The 14045-nt window shown below is 41.1% G+C and overlaps 1 protein-coding gene across 2 annotated transcripts in view; it reads left to right on the plus strand.

Moving 5' to 3' along the window:
- Positions 1 to 13286, plus strand: part of map3k5 (mitogen-activated protein kinase kinase kinase 5) — a 75082-nt gene extending 61796 nt beyond the window's left edge. The window contains exons 20-30 of one of the 2 annotated variants that reach the window (XM_062437226.1): positions 3555 to 3732; positions 4477 to 4494; positions 5114 to 5291; positions 6115 to 6283; positions 6407 to 6592; positions 7496 to 7601; positions 8994 to 9237; positions 9359 to 9471; positions 10694 to 10818; positions 11051 to 11127; positions 11983 to 13286. In XM_062437226.1, coding sequence (XP_062293210.1) covers positions 3555 to 3732; positions 4477 to 4494; positions 5114 to 5291; positions 6115 to 6283; positions 6407 to 6592; positions 7496 to 7601; positions 8994 to 9237; positions 9359 to 9471; positions 10694 to 10818; positions 11051 to 11127; positions 11983 to 12043 — 1455 coding nt within the window. In that variant the 3' untranslated portion in view covers positions 12044 to 13286. The remainder of the gene's footprint in view (positions 1 to 3554; positions 3733 to 4476; positions 4495 to 5113; positions 5292 to 6114; positions 6284 to 6406; positions 6593 to 7495; positions 7602 to 8993; positions 9238 to 9358; positions 9472 to 10693; positions 10819 to 11050; positions 11128 to 11982) is intronic. The other variant, XM_062437227.1, reaches the window with a different exon arrangement.
- The last annotated feature ends 759 nt before the right edge of the window (positions 13287 to 14045 follow it).

Genomic DNA, 14045 nt, shown 5'->3' on the forward strand with positions numbered 1-14045 from the left:
CTGTCCAAATGAGTCAAATAAAGTCTTCTGTTTCAACGTTACAGTCTTTTTAGTGCCAGAGTCTTCTTTGTGTTACTATACTTCCACCACAGCTCAACAGGGAAACACAAACAGGTAATTTGATGCTAAATCATATAGCTTGATAAGCGCAGTTTCAGGAGCGGGAAAACACACCAATTACACCCCTTGCTGCTCCGATATAAACAGACCTAACCCTCTGCTCCCTCTTCGCTCTCGTATTCGAGTTTGCTTTCGCTCTAGTATTCAAGTTTTATTTTCGCTCTCGTATTCAAGTTTCAACCAGCAACAAATTACTCAACCAGCGACTCACCTGTACCAGCCATGGATTTCATCTCCCTTTCTCCCTCCGACGATGACATCTTCGACGGGTCACCACACACCCAAAGCCAAGGTCTTCAACTGTCCGAAGAAGCCGCCATGTCCCCAGTACTTCAGGGTCTTCTCTCCTCAATTTACGGGACTACAGCTCATCTGACGATTCCTCCACCTCTCCCGGTACACCTCCTCCACCAGCCAAAAGAGGACGCGGCATGTCGAGGGTTTCATCACGAGGTACCCGCAGTTATCCAACTCCTTCCCCTGCGAGGATAATTCCAGCCCGCCAACTTCGATCCGACGCCGGCGTTTCTACCCGCAGCCGCTCGACCCGCCACCATGCTCCACCAAGGTCCCCTACCAGCCAGCTTCCTTCCAAGATCTCGGACTGGACCGTGGCGACCCCCCACAAGGTACTTAGGGAGAGGGGAATCCACTTCCACCGCACCGACAATAAAGCCAAACTTTTTGATAGCCTCATGGCCGCTTGCTGCTCCCGCAGCTGCTCCAACACCGGCGTACTTCCGGGTGACGTCACCACGCTCGCCGCCGCTCGACGTGACATCGGATCCCCGCCTAGAGAGGTAATTTATTCGCAGGTCCAATCTTCCACTACTCAGACGGCATGCCGGAGAAGAAAGAGTGCTCCAACACAATCAGCCGGGGAGAGGGAACCTGACACCGGGATGCCAGGAATCCCCGTAGTCTCTTCACACCCAGCCTACCTCCTTGCTTCTGCAGCGGCTGCTGGCATCGGGCTGCCAGTACACCCTGCACCCTATCCAGTTCAACCTCAGCATGCCAGTGCAGCAGCATCGTGTGGCACCGGGATGCCTATTACCTTAGATGATCCCTCTATTCACCCTCAATATTTACTGTCTCACGGGGCGTACAGCACCGGGATGCCTGCACCCCCTGCTCTCTTTTCATTCCAACAGTTGCAAGCTGCCTCTGCAGGAGCTGATGGCACCGGGATGCCGGCCTCCCACGCGGACCTGATCCACCGGCAGCAACTCCCATCAACCACCGTCACCGGCACCGGGTTGCCAGCCCATTCTGCGCTACCATCCACACATCCTTCTCACCACTCGGCAGCCAGATTCACCTTACTCAGAGCCAATCCTGCTGCGTGTCCCCCCGCCTCACTCGTCTCTCGTCCATCACCTGTTCCCACCAATATCCTCTTCACTCGAGTTCTTGGGAATCACCCTCGATACTAACTTGTTCTAGGCGTCTCTCCCTATTGAAAAGCTCAACCGCATCTGTCTCCTCATCTCCAATTTCCTCTTGGCCCCATATTGCTCCAAACGTCAACTCCTCTCCCTTCTCGGCCACTTTAACTTCGCCCTGCGCATCATCCCCAAAGGGCGGTCATTCATTTCTCACCTGCTGTCCATTGCATCTTCAGTCCCATCGCTTCTGTCTTTTTTCTCCCTGAACCAATCATGTCTTGCCGAGCTTCGTTTATGGCTCCACCTCCTCTCTAACTGGAATGGTATCTCCTTCTTTTACGATGACCACTTGACCAACTCCCTCGGCATCCAGCTCTACACTGATGCCACTCCCTCTGCCGGTTTTGGGGGTTTCTACAACGGGAGATGGTTCGCACCAGAATGGCCCCCAGAACTCGAAATCTACCCCATAGTAGCCGCAACGGTCCTATGGGGGCAGGAATGGTCTAGTCACTCCATTCTCATACACACTGATAATCTTGCAGTAGTTGACATCATCAAAAAAGGTCGCTCCAACTCCCCTTCCATTATGCCATTCATGCGCCGCCTCACCTGGCACTCCGTCACCAACCAATATATTCTCCGCGCCGCTCATGTCCCTGGTCACAATAATACCATTGCTGACTCTCTCTCTCGTTTCATGTTCCAGAAGTTCAGAAACTTGGCTCCGCACGCCGAACCGCTGCCGACTCCAGTTCCTCCTTATTCAGCATTGACTTTCAATCTGTGAATCCATCATTAGTACCCCTGATCATCAAATCCCAAAATTACATCATTAATAGCTTATCACCCTCTACTCTCTCCTCCTACTGGACAGCATGGAACAATTTCCATCACTTCCAAGACCGACATAATATAACTTTCCCCTCATTCGATCTCACCGCCGTCATCTGTTACATCACTTACGCGCATTCAGTGACAAATGTAAGAACGCCAACTATCAAATCCTACCTCAGCGGCATTGGTTTCTTAACCAAACTAATCACAGGTCATCCCAGCCCCGCCTTAAACCATCCTCAAGTAAAGTCACTTCTCTCTGGTCTCCTCCGCCAAGAACCAGCCAAACCTCCTAGTCGGCTTCCTCTGACCGCTGACTTACTGTATACTTGCATCCACACAATTCTCTCCGGATACCACTCTCCTCACATCGCCCTGACCCTCGATGCTATGTTCATACTAGCTTTTTTCGGCTTCCTTAGATGCTCAGAATTCACCGCGTCATCGACGCACTTCGACCCTTGCCGCCATGCTTGTATCTCAGACTTATCACTATTCTCGGACGACACCATAGTATTCCACCTGAAGAAAACCAAAACCAATCAATTCGGCCATCCTACACCAGTTTTCTACTTTAAAAACCAGTCTCCCTTAGATCCATTCGTTATCCTCACCAACTATCTCCTCTACCGAAAATCCTATGGCACGCCACTATCTCAACCCCTCTTCCTCTCCGAATCCGGTCAAATCACCACTCGGTCCTGGTTTCACCATCACTTACGTCAATTACTCTCATTATCCGGTTTATCTCCTACTCACTACTCCGGGCACTCCTTTAGGATCGGCGCTGCTACTTCAGCTTCCCGCAATGGCGTACCCGAACACTTTATTCAAATCATGGGTCGTTGGGCCTTGTTAACATATCACCGCTACATCCGCTCAGACCTCAATGACCTAAGATCCGCACAAGCACGTCTCAAATAGATGGAGGTTTTTGGGGGTTCGTCGCTGCCCGGGTGCTGCGGCGGATCCCTCATCCGGCCTCCCCACACCGCATTAAGAACACATCATTCATTCATTCATTCATTCGTTAATCTTGTTCAATAAATCTGTCAAACCTATCTGATTGGTAGTGTTTTCCTTGCTCGTGAAAAGGCTGTAAAATAGTTCAAGATATCAACTTGATATGACTAAATCAGATTGCTGAAGCCCCATTAACCTTTTTCTTCTGCTCCTGTCTGAACCAAATCTTTGTCTTTATTTCTGCAGGTGGGCATGTTTAAAATCCACCCAGAGATCCCTGACTCCATGTCGCCAGAAGCCAAGGCTTTCATCCTGCGCTGCTTCGAGCCAGACCCGGACCACCGAGCCACGGCCTTCGACCTGCTCACAGACGAGTTCCTCACCGTCACCAGCCGCAAGAGGAAGAGTAAGAGTACCTTCCCAGGTGAGTTCAGCCCAGTGTGGTTCAGCAGGTTGGTGTTAATAGTTGAGGAGATTTTTTTCATCATTGGCTTGCATGAAGTGGTTGCTGTAGGCTTACTTGGCTTCGATATACGACGGAACTAAATCCAATTTAAACTGATCTAGAAACAGTGTAACAATCAGGAACAAACATCAGGAAATATAAGTTAAAAGAACAGTTTGACATTCTGGGAAACTTCTTTCATTTATGAGTTAGACGAGAAGATCGATACCACTCACATGACCGAGAGCGGTATCAGTCTTCTCATCTAACTCTCTGCAAGAAAACAAATGCTCAGCATATTTCCCCAAATGTCAAACTCTTCCTCGAGGGAACAGAAGACAGAAAGCACGCCGCCTTCATCAATGTGTCACAATGAAACTGAGGTGAACAAAAGTGAGTTAGATAGCTGATAATATCACTTAAATCCTAAAAATATCTCTACGTATTACAGCTGTGTCATAGCTGCTTTCTTCTCCTTCTACGATCACACCTTTAATATCCACTGTCTCTGATTTCAGAGTAGTTTCAGTTTTTGTGTGCTGAGTGTTTCTGACCAACTGTAGCGATGTTATCTCAAGTGCTGGCACCAGGGCAAAAGATTAAGGGGGAAAGCTTGGCTTGTGTCTCACTGCCTACTTGGAAATGTTATTCTATCTGTCTTACATAGAAATCATGTTCTGTTAACTGCTAACACATATTTTATGTTTTTCCGCCCCCCTCCAGCTCTGTCTCCAGGGTCAGGTGAGTTACTTTGCTTTCTTTTACAACATATTTACCACTAGGGGGACTTTTTTCATGAACTTGATGTCAGTTCCATGAAACATCTGCCTGCTTTGCTGAAGAGTATCTAGGCTACAGGGTTTTGTTATGTTTTTTTTCTCTTTCTACCAACGGCCACCTGTCTCCCACGACTCTGCCCTTTCCAAGAACTCAAAATAGACATTGGCACAACATGACTTCCATCCAACCGTTTGGATGTCTTTATAAGCCCTGTTTCATAATTTATACACAGTGGCTGTAATTTGCTGCCAGATAGATCAGATAGTGCTCTCCTTATTTTCTCCAGCATCAGTTTGAGGATGTGAAATCAATGTTTGAGGTTTCCTTTTTGTCTGTTATGAAAAGGAAACACATTTTCCATTCAGCACTTTCACTCCTTTCAACCTCTGTTATTTCTAGACACTCTTGTAAGCTTTATTGTAATAATGAAAAAAGCAGATCCTCATTATTTTCAGAGAAAAGGAAGGAATGTAAAGGAATAAGGAAGTTTATTCATGTCTGAATTATACTAAAAGCTCCTTTTTCTTTTCTTTTTTTTTAAAAAAGTTTTGCTTTCTCTTCTGTTCATCGTGTCTGTCAGAGTACCTCCGCAGTATCTCCCTGCCGGTGCCGGTGGTGGTGGAGGACACAAGCAGCAGCAGTGAGTACGGCTCCGTCTCCCCTGACAACGACCTCAACACCAACCCCTTCATCTTCAAGCCCAGCGTCAAGTGCTACAGCGAGAGGGATGTCAAGGGGCCCAGGTCCCTCTTCCTCAGGTTAGACACTTTTATTTGTTGTTGCTGTGGATGGCATCATAGCAGTTGTTTTATTAAATAAGTCATTCTGCTTCACCTTGGATTGAGATGATACAGTCATGTTGGTTAGCTAATGGTTGTAGTATTGATAAAGGCTAAGCCGTGGTAGCTGAATTGATTCTAATGCAAATAATGTCTCTAGACGATGCTCGACAATGGTATCAATGCTGATTGAGAGGCAACATTTCAGAGGAAACACTGGATACATGTCATTTTATGTAATATTTTAGAATTGCTCAAGTTAAACATTTTAATTACGTTTTTTGACAGAGCAATGAAATTAATGTAATTTTTGCATTATGCTGTCATAAACAAGTTCTGGTATGTTGATGTACCTTGATTTTGAGGAGAAGATTTAAGATTTAACTTTATATTTTGGTCAAATTTCAATCAAATTAGTTATAGTATACACACACACACACACACACACACACACACACAGACTGTAACTATATTTATTTCTGTTTATGTATGTAGAATAGGCATGCAAACAATGGAAGCAGCACTGAACTGGATAAGGTGGAAAGTCATTGCACTGCCCTCTACAGGCTGAAAGTTTTAAAGCACGTTGCACTTCACAAATCAGTGATGCCAAAGCAAAGATAAAACATTTTTACAGCTGGTGCAAGCACTGAAAATGAAACACTGCCATATATTTTTACCTTTGTATTTATTTTCTTCTTACGGAAATTTGTTGTCAAATGTGTATGCATTTGAATAATGAAAAAGCTTAGTGTCAGCTGACTGAACTTGAACTACATCTTTGATTTGATCTCATTTTCAGCATTCCAGTGGAAAACTTCGAGGACCACAGCGCTCCTCCGTCTCCCGATGAGAAGGATTCAGGCTTCTTCATGCTGCGGAAGGACAGCGAGAGGCGAGCCACCCTGCACCACATCCTGACCGAGGACCGGGACAAGGTGGTGACCAACCTGATGGAGGCCCTCACACAGGTTGGTAATGATGGATGGATGCAATCACACAAATAAACGTAATATACACTTCTGCACTTTCAAATGTGAAACCGCCATACCGACCTCAGCTTCTCCTCTTCCCCCTCATCCTCCACCTTCCAGGGTTCGGAGGAAATGAAGCTGAAGCGTCAGCATATCTCCACTCTGGTGGTCAGTTTGGCCGACTTTGTTCGCATGGCTGACAGGAAGATCATCTCCAACACGCTGTCCCAACTCAAGCTGGAGCTGGACTTCGACAGCACCGCCATCAGTCAGCTGCAGGTCCTTCTGTTCGGCTTCCAAGATGCTGTAAGTATCAAACACAAACAAATACACTAAAATAATGTATTATGACAAATCTACAGATACATTTAACTCACAATCAATGGCATTAAGGTTATGAATTATTGATCAAACTATTAGAAATATGACAACCCAAGACCACAAACAATCCAAACTGTTACATCGAGGTTTATCTGTTGCTGCAATTGTCCTCACAGGCTGCTCCTTTTCTACTCTACTGCGCCTGCAACATGTGATTTACTTTCTATTATCCCCCTATTTGCAGGCAGAGGTGCTCGTAGCCTCTGAATAAACCCGGAGCCTCTGAACACTTCACCATAATTGTTGTCATTTTACACAACCTGCAGACCTGCTACCCCTCCAGTACAAAGATCAGACAGATAACTGTGAAACACTAGCCTTTAAGCTGGGTGATAAAAAGGAGTATCTGTCAGGAGTAATTGCACTTCATTCTATTGGGGGGGGGGGGGAAATGCCCCTCAGAAATGCAGTTATGTAGATGTAATAGCACCAGAGCAAGTGGTTGTTTTCATATTTGTAAAGGGAGTTGCGTAACCGTGCAGGGAGATGAAGCTCTGATGCCTCCTGTTGGTCGTCAGGGCAACATTACAGATGAGGAGGGAAAAACACATACACGATAATTGAGACTGAAATATCTTAAAATCTTAAAATGATTTTCATCCAAAGGGAAATCTCTCTCTAATTGCAGCTGTGATGAAAAAATAACAATAAAATATAATATAATTCAGAGTAGAAGGGGAGTATAAACAGTGTAACTCAAGTTTTAAGAATAAAAAGTTTTGTAAACCAAACATAGATGAAAAAATATGCTAAAAGTTTGACATGTATTCAGCATGAACAATACAGTAAATGCATGCTTCTGACAATCAAAAATCTTTATATCTCCAGGTAAACAAAGTGCTGCGAAACCACAACATCAAGCCTCACTGGATGTTCGCCCTGGACAACATCATCCGCAAAGCTGTGCAGACCGCTATCACAATCCTGGTGCCAGGTAATATCATCAGTTTCTCCAGCAGGGCATCTCCTAAATACGTTATCATAGGTCCCTCAGGGCATCACTGACTGACTGATAAATACAGGTGCAGGGAGTCAGAGTCAGACCTGGAAGACTGGGTCATCACAGGTTTTTTTGGAAGCTGGGTAATGTTAACCAAGATGCTGAAATTATACATCATTTCATATTCATATTAAGAATAACTATGTTGAGGATATGAGAATTACTGTAGGGTGGAAAGGGAGAACTAGATGAAGCTCCACAGCTCAACTGATGTGCAGCTGAGTGTCAATTTGTTTTCACAGAAGATTCAATGAATATTCAAGGAGTTTGATCACTTGATGAATATATTTGAAATGAAACCACCACTGTTCATCTCATTCACCACCAAATGACTGAGATTTCAGCCAAAACCTTTTGCTTGCTCATTTCATTTAAGGCAGCTCGCTTGTATCTTAATTAAAGTTAATAAAAGCCTGTCAATAAAGACTAACAGCAAAGCTTTCTGCTCATAATAGTATTTTTCGCATCTTTATCAGTAAAGAAGCTTTCATATGCAAAATGTACTTCCTTATAATTTTATGATATCTGAAGTAACTCATATTGCCTGAAGTTTAAACAATATGGAAGACCAGCACTAATTAAAGGTGCAGTGTATAGAATTTAGCAGTATCTAGCAGAACAAACTTGGCAAAAATGAATAAATAAGTATGTTTTAATTAGTGTATAATCACCTGAAAATAAGAATCATTGTGTTTTAATGAACTTAGAATGACCTGTTTTTATATCTACATAAAGAGCAGGTCCTATTCCACTGAGGCCACAATGTTTCTAGAGTAGCCCAGAATGGACAAACCAAACATTGGCTCTAAAGGAGGGCCTTTCGCTTTTTTTGGGGCCGCCATGGGGTTTCCTTCACACTTGGACACTGCACTTTTAATTAATTTGATGATTAAGTCTATAAAATTAAATGTCTGTATTAGTTTTTAAAAAAGCACATCAGTTCCCAGAAGCCAAAATGTCTTCAAATTTCTTTTCCGACTAAAAGTGCAAACTAAAATTTCATTTACAATCATATAAAACAGAGAAAAGCAGCAAACCTTCACATTCATTTGAAAAAGTGGAATTAGTGAAAGTTTTCATACTTTGTTCTGTAAATGAATAAACAGTCAATACATTATCTATATTGTTGTCAGTGTCAGTGTTTTGTTAATTAGCTGATAGCAAATACATTTGTATTGGTGTAAATATGAGGAGACATGTTTATTATTGAACATCCTTCCCTGCACGTTTCTAGGTCCCAGTTATTAAAAACCCAAATTTAAGGCAATTTAATAAAAAATGTTTATTTTGGATGTCACTGAGTTGATGACTTGTGTCTGTTCTCAGAGCTGAGGCCTCACTTCAGCCTGGCCTCAGAAAGTGACGCGGCCGACCAGGAGGACGTCGACGATGATGGGGAGCCAGAGAGAAACTCCACCCACCAGAGCGGGGCGCCTCCCGTCGCCGCTCAAGACGACACGGTGGCCACGTCGGGAGTCAGCACCCTCAGCTCCACCATGTCACACGAGTCCCACAATGCACAGCGCTCTATAAGCATGGAGCTGGGCAGGATGAAGCTGGAGACCACTAGGTAGAACATGAACATCCACTGTGATCACATCAAGCGCTAATCCGGAAAAGAGCTTTTATGTATTATTAGTCACTATTCATGATTCAGTTATAAATAAATCCTCCTACTTGTTTGACTCCAGGCTGCTGGAACAGCTGCTGGAGAAGGAGAAAGAGTACCAGGCCATCCTCCAACAAGTGCTGGAGGAGAGAGCCCAGGAGATCAGACTACTGAGGCTGCGATCTGAGCCCGCAGGTCCGTACATTCGTCTAATTTACCTCATTTACTGCCGCTACTACTGCTGCTATTGCTACTACAACCACAACTGATACTCAGTACAATAATACTACGGTGTGTCTGTGTTTTCCATCCAGCTGTGGCTCAATGAGTACACTCCACTTTCCATCCAGGGGGCGGTTATGTAATAAATACATCAAATTGCATGTTACACATCGTTATCAGTGCAGAGAAAAGATTGCGTCTGGCTCACTGAGTCATTTATTCAAATTAAACTGTGACATGAAGCACGTTTTGTAAAGAGTGCATGAAAACAACATTCATTCTAAAACTATATCACTCATCTGATCTGAGATTACATGCAAACACCATCATATGCATCCTGACTCACTGATTTGTTGATAGTGGCTTTTTTTAAATGATAAACTTTTGTTTTGCCAGTTTAAAGGTTGGTATTGGCGTCACCAGCTGTGGCCCTTAGTGTTGTAACCCGAGAGAATGGATTAGTGGATTTAATAGAATAATAAAAACCTGATTTTAAATAAGCACTATTGGCAAGAATCTTCCACATTTAGATTAGAATTATGATTAAACTATGCATGCAGCAGGATATTTAAAGTAATATAACAGTAATCATCACTGGAAATTAAATTATTGTGAATTATACACATTAATAAATATATATAAATATATATATCCTTAAATATTTACACATGCATTTTTATAATGCCGTAAATAGCCTATAATATTTTGTTGCTGCACTTTTGAAATTCTTATTGCATGTTTTCCAATATACACCGGTACCAATGGATGTACTGGTCCAGCTCTGTTGCAAAGTTTATGGACACTACCTTAATTTGCATGATATAACTATGAAATAAGTATTATTTGGACAAAATTATGACATTCATAGATAGGTTACGTATATTAATACATGTTTGAATGTACATTTATGAATATAACCTTACTTAAGGGAGGCAGCTGCAAATTCAACCTTTTTGACATGTATTCTTTTTTTTTGTGGCTGTGTAAACACAGTTTTTATTATTTATTTAAACTTAAAGACTCAAATTAAGACCAATCATTATCATACATATGAATAACCATGACATGTTTTGGGTATTATTTTCTGACCAGTGATTTATGAACACTAACATGGTTTTCTAATGTTGGTTGCTTTGGTGATGCAGCACACTGGTGTTCCTGTTTAATGAAGGAGTCTGTTCACTATCTTTTACAGCAGACACCCCCGTGTCATCGAGCAGCCTGGAGGGACAGACGAGTCAACCTCCAGAGGTACACGAAGACCCGGAGCTGAGCAGCTGGCTGAGTCTTCACGGTGCTGACCAGGACTCCATAGAAAGGGTGGGTCTCTGCTGTTCCCTTCTGGTGCAGGAGCTTGTGTTTAATTGCTAATTATCCATAATTAAACACAATGAGAACCACTTATACAGAGCATATGTTCGAGGTATTAGAGCTTGTGTCTGAGACTGTTGTCTTCCACATACTTAGTGAATAATAAGAAGGATTTCATTTCATTTTATAAATGAAATATTATTTGCTCTAACTACTTATTTCATTTCTTCTGTTTTTTTAGATACTCAGAGAGGAGTATACACTGAACGACATCCTCCATGATGTAACAAGAGACGATCTAAAGAGTTTAAACCTGAGGTAGTACACCACGTTTTGTCTGTCTTTTTAACATGACACATGACAACGTAACACTTTCATTTCTGTATTATATATAAAATACTTGCTGACACTCTGATGTGAAAAACACATTGAATACTGAAACATGGAAGTGAAGCTGTTGCATAATGGTCATTTGCACTGATATATTTTCCTGTTCTTACTTTAAAGTTGTGTTTGGTAGCTTTGCAGTACAGTGACCCCTTGTGGTAGCAAGACTTAATATCTGATTGATTCATTTCCTATAAAAATCCTGTAGTTAGTGTTAATAGGAACATTCAGGTGGATGGCATGAAATGACATGAATCAGGATTGTCATTGATTTTATATCTGCCAGCATGAGTTACATTTTTTATGCTTCTAAAAGATTACACCAAGATCCAGGTTACCATTTTAAATTCAAAATAGGGTCTTTGATTTTTTCTTTTTAGTGCCTGGTGGAGGTTGCGAAAAATCAAAGACCATGAAAGTCAACTACCTTAAAAGTTTGAATAATTATGTCAAGTGCAGAGAGAGCAGGTTTCCTGCCAGTATCTGTACCAATGCCAGAATATAATGTGGACCAATAGGCTGAGGTAATATGTTGATTGTATGTTGTAAAAATCTGGCTTCACCCATCAATTGACAAATACTATCAGTTATTGTCAAATCCAAAAGACGGACAATGTTTTTTAAAGGAGGCATGTCATGCTTTTTGTAATTTTCTTGTATTTTTATACTATTATGATGTTGTATGTGTATGTTCAACAGAGTCAAAGGCCTAAAAGGTTACATACAGGCATTGTTTATATTGTTTATTACACTCTAACAGTCTTCTTCTGTTTCTGTCCTGCTCAGAGGTGGAATCCTGTGTAAACTATGGAAGGCCATCACAGACTACAGGCAGAAGCCAACCTGAGGCCTTGAGCTGAGGAAAACCACTCAGAAAAGCCAGGACCTTTGTCCCAACAACTCAGTATTCTCCTCTTTACCTCAGTATTTATAAGAGCAAGACTTTTAGGAGAAGAACCTGTGTTCGCCACGCACGCTGAGCAGCTTTCCAACCACACAAGAAAACTCCTGGACTGGTTTTGTCGGAGTATTTTGATAATTTTGGAAAGAAATGTGGCAAAAAAATAGGTCACTTGAAATCAAGAATCACTGAGAAGTGCCACTAGTTTTGTTCTGCCTGATGGACACAACACCGCTTTTTGTTACAGGTTAGAAATGACAAATACTGAGAAAATTCAAACCCATCTTTGAAATTGTCAAAACATTTTCTCCTGTCTTAACGAGATGTAACGTTTACAAAAACCGGTGACTGACCGTTTTCTAACACAAGCCTGAGATACAAAATAAAATACTACATTCAAAAAGAAAAAGAAAATGTTGTTCTTACATCTGTACTAATGTTTTTATTTTAGGCATCTTATCACTACTTTTATTTAAATATATTTTTTAATTTAATTCTTATGGGAATCTGAAGGATGTCAATGCATGCCCTGTTTTTTTTTTGTTTTGTTTTTTTTTAATCTGTACTGAGACTTATTTAAATTGTCTATGCTTTTTTTTCCACATTTCTTTTTATAATACGAATCTACATTTTTATTTTTCAGAAACATGTAAATATTGTGTTATAGAATTCTATGGTAAATGACATTTATGTACTTTTAAAAAGAATACATAGATTAAACATAATTAAATAGTCTCCATATGGTTCAGACTGACTTGATAATGAATACGTGTGAAAATGAATTGTATAGTATTGTGTCATTTCAAAGGACATAATATTCATTTATGAATTAATTTTACATCAGATCATTTGCTCCGTTTATATTGTTGTACACTGACTAAAATGTGTTTTCTTGTTTGAGAAGTTTTTTTGTGTAGATATGATCATTCAATCAAATGTATGTTGTGATGAAAATCTGAAATGCAAACAAATTTCATACAGACGCCTTGACCTTTTTTTTTATTTTAAACCATGATGTCAGAAATAGGGGAAATAATCATTGCAGTGTGTCCGTATTGTTTTATATCTGAAATGATTCAAGATTTTTGTGTCATATTGTTAAATAAAACTTTTCATCTTGAAACTGTGAAAGAAATGTGAGAGATGTTTTGTATATGTATATGACTAATAAAATAGAGAAGAAAAGGTAGATGGGTACATCCAGTAGATAGTGTGTAAAATATCTAGGATATAGAAATAAAGATGGGTGATGCATTCATGGAAAAACCAACATAAACATACTTTTCTTTCATCTGGAAGCCTCCAGCTGTGATGGAAGAAATATTAAGATCCTTTACTCTAAGTATTACAGTAGAAGTACATAAGTATTATGAGCTTGATGCAGTTAAAGTATTACAGTAAAAGTACATAAGTATTATGAGTGATGTAGTATGCAGTATTACAGTAAAAGTACTGCAGTATTATGAGTGATGTAGTATGCAGTATTACAGTAAAAGTAGTGTTTTGGTCCCTCTGACTGATATATTATTATATATGACATCATTAGATTATTAATAGTGAAGCATCAGTGTTAGAGCAGCATGTTACTGTTGTAGCTGCTGAAGGTGGAGCTAGTTTACACTACTTTATATACAGTTAGTGAGTTAAGTCCAGTGGTTCCCAACCTAGGGGTGGAGCCCCTCCAAAGGGTCAGCAGATAAATGTGAGGGCTGGTGAGATGATTAATGGCAGAGGAAAGAAGAAAAAACAAAGTTATGATACACAAATGTGTTTTCAGTTTTTTTTTACTTTTCCTCTAATCTTTGATTTTTGCTGAAATATTTAATCATTTGAACTGATTTATTGAAATGAAACCACGTGAGCAGTTTAGAGGGAAAAATCACTATTTGGTGGAGCTGTTAACAACTCATAGACATCTGAAATGTGAGCCGACTACACACTGCTTTTT

Source organism: Scomber scombrus, chromosome 17, assembly GCF_963691925.1.
Source record: "Scomber scombrus chromosome 17, fScoSco1.1, whole genome shotgun sequence".
NCBI classification, from domain to species: Eukaryota; Metazoa; Chordata; class Actinopteri; order Scombriformes; family Scombridae; genus Scomber; species Scomber scombrus.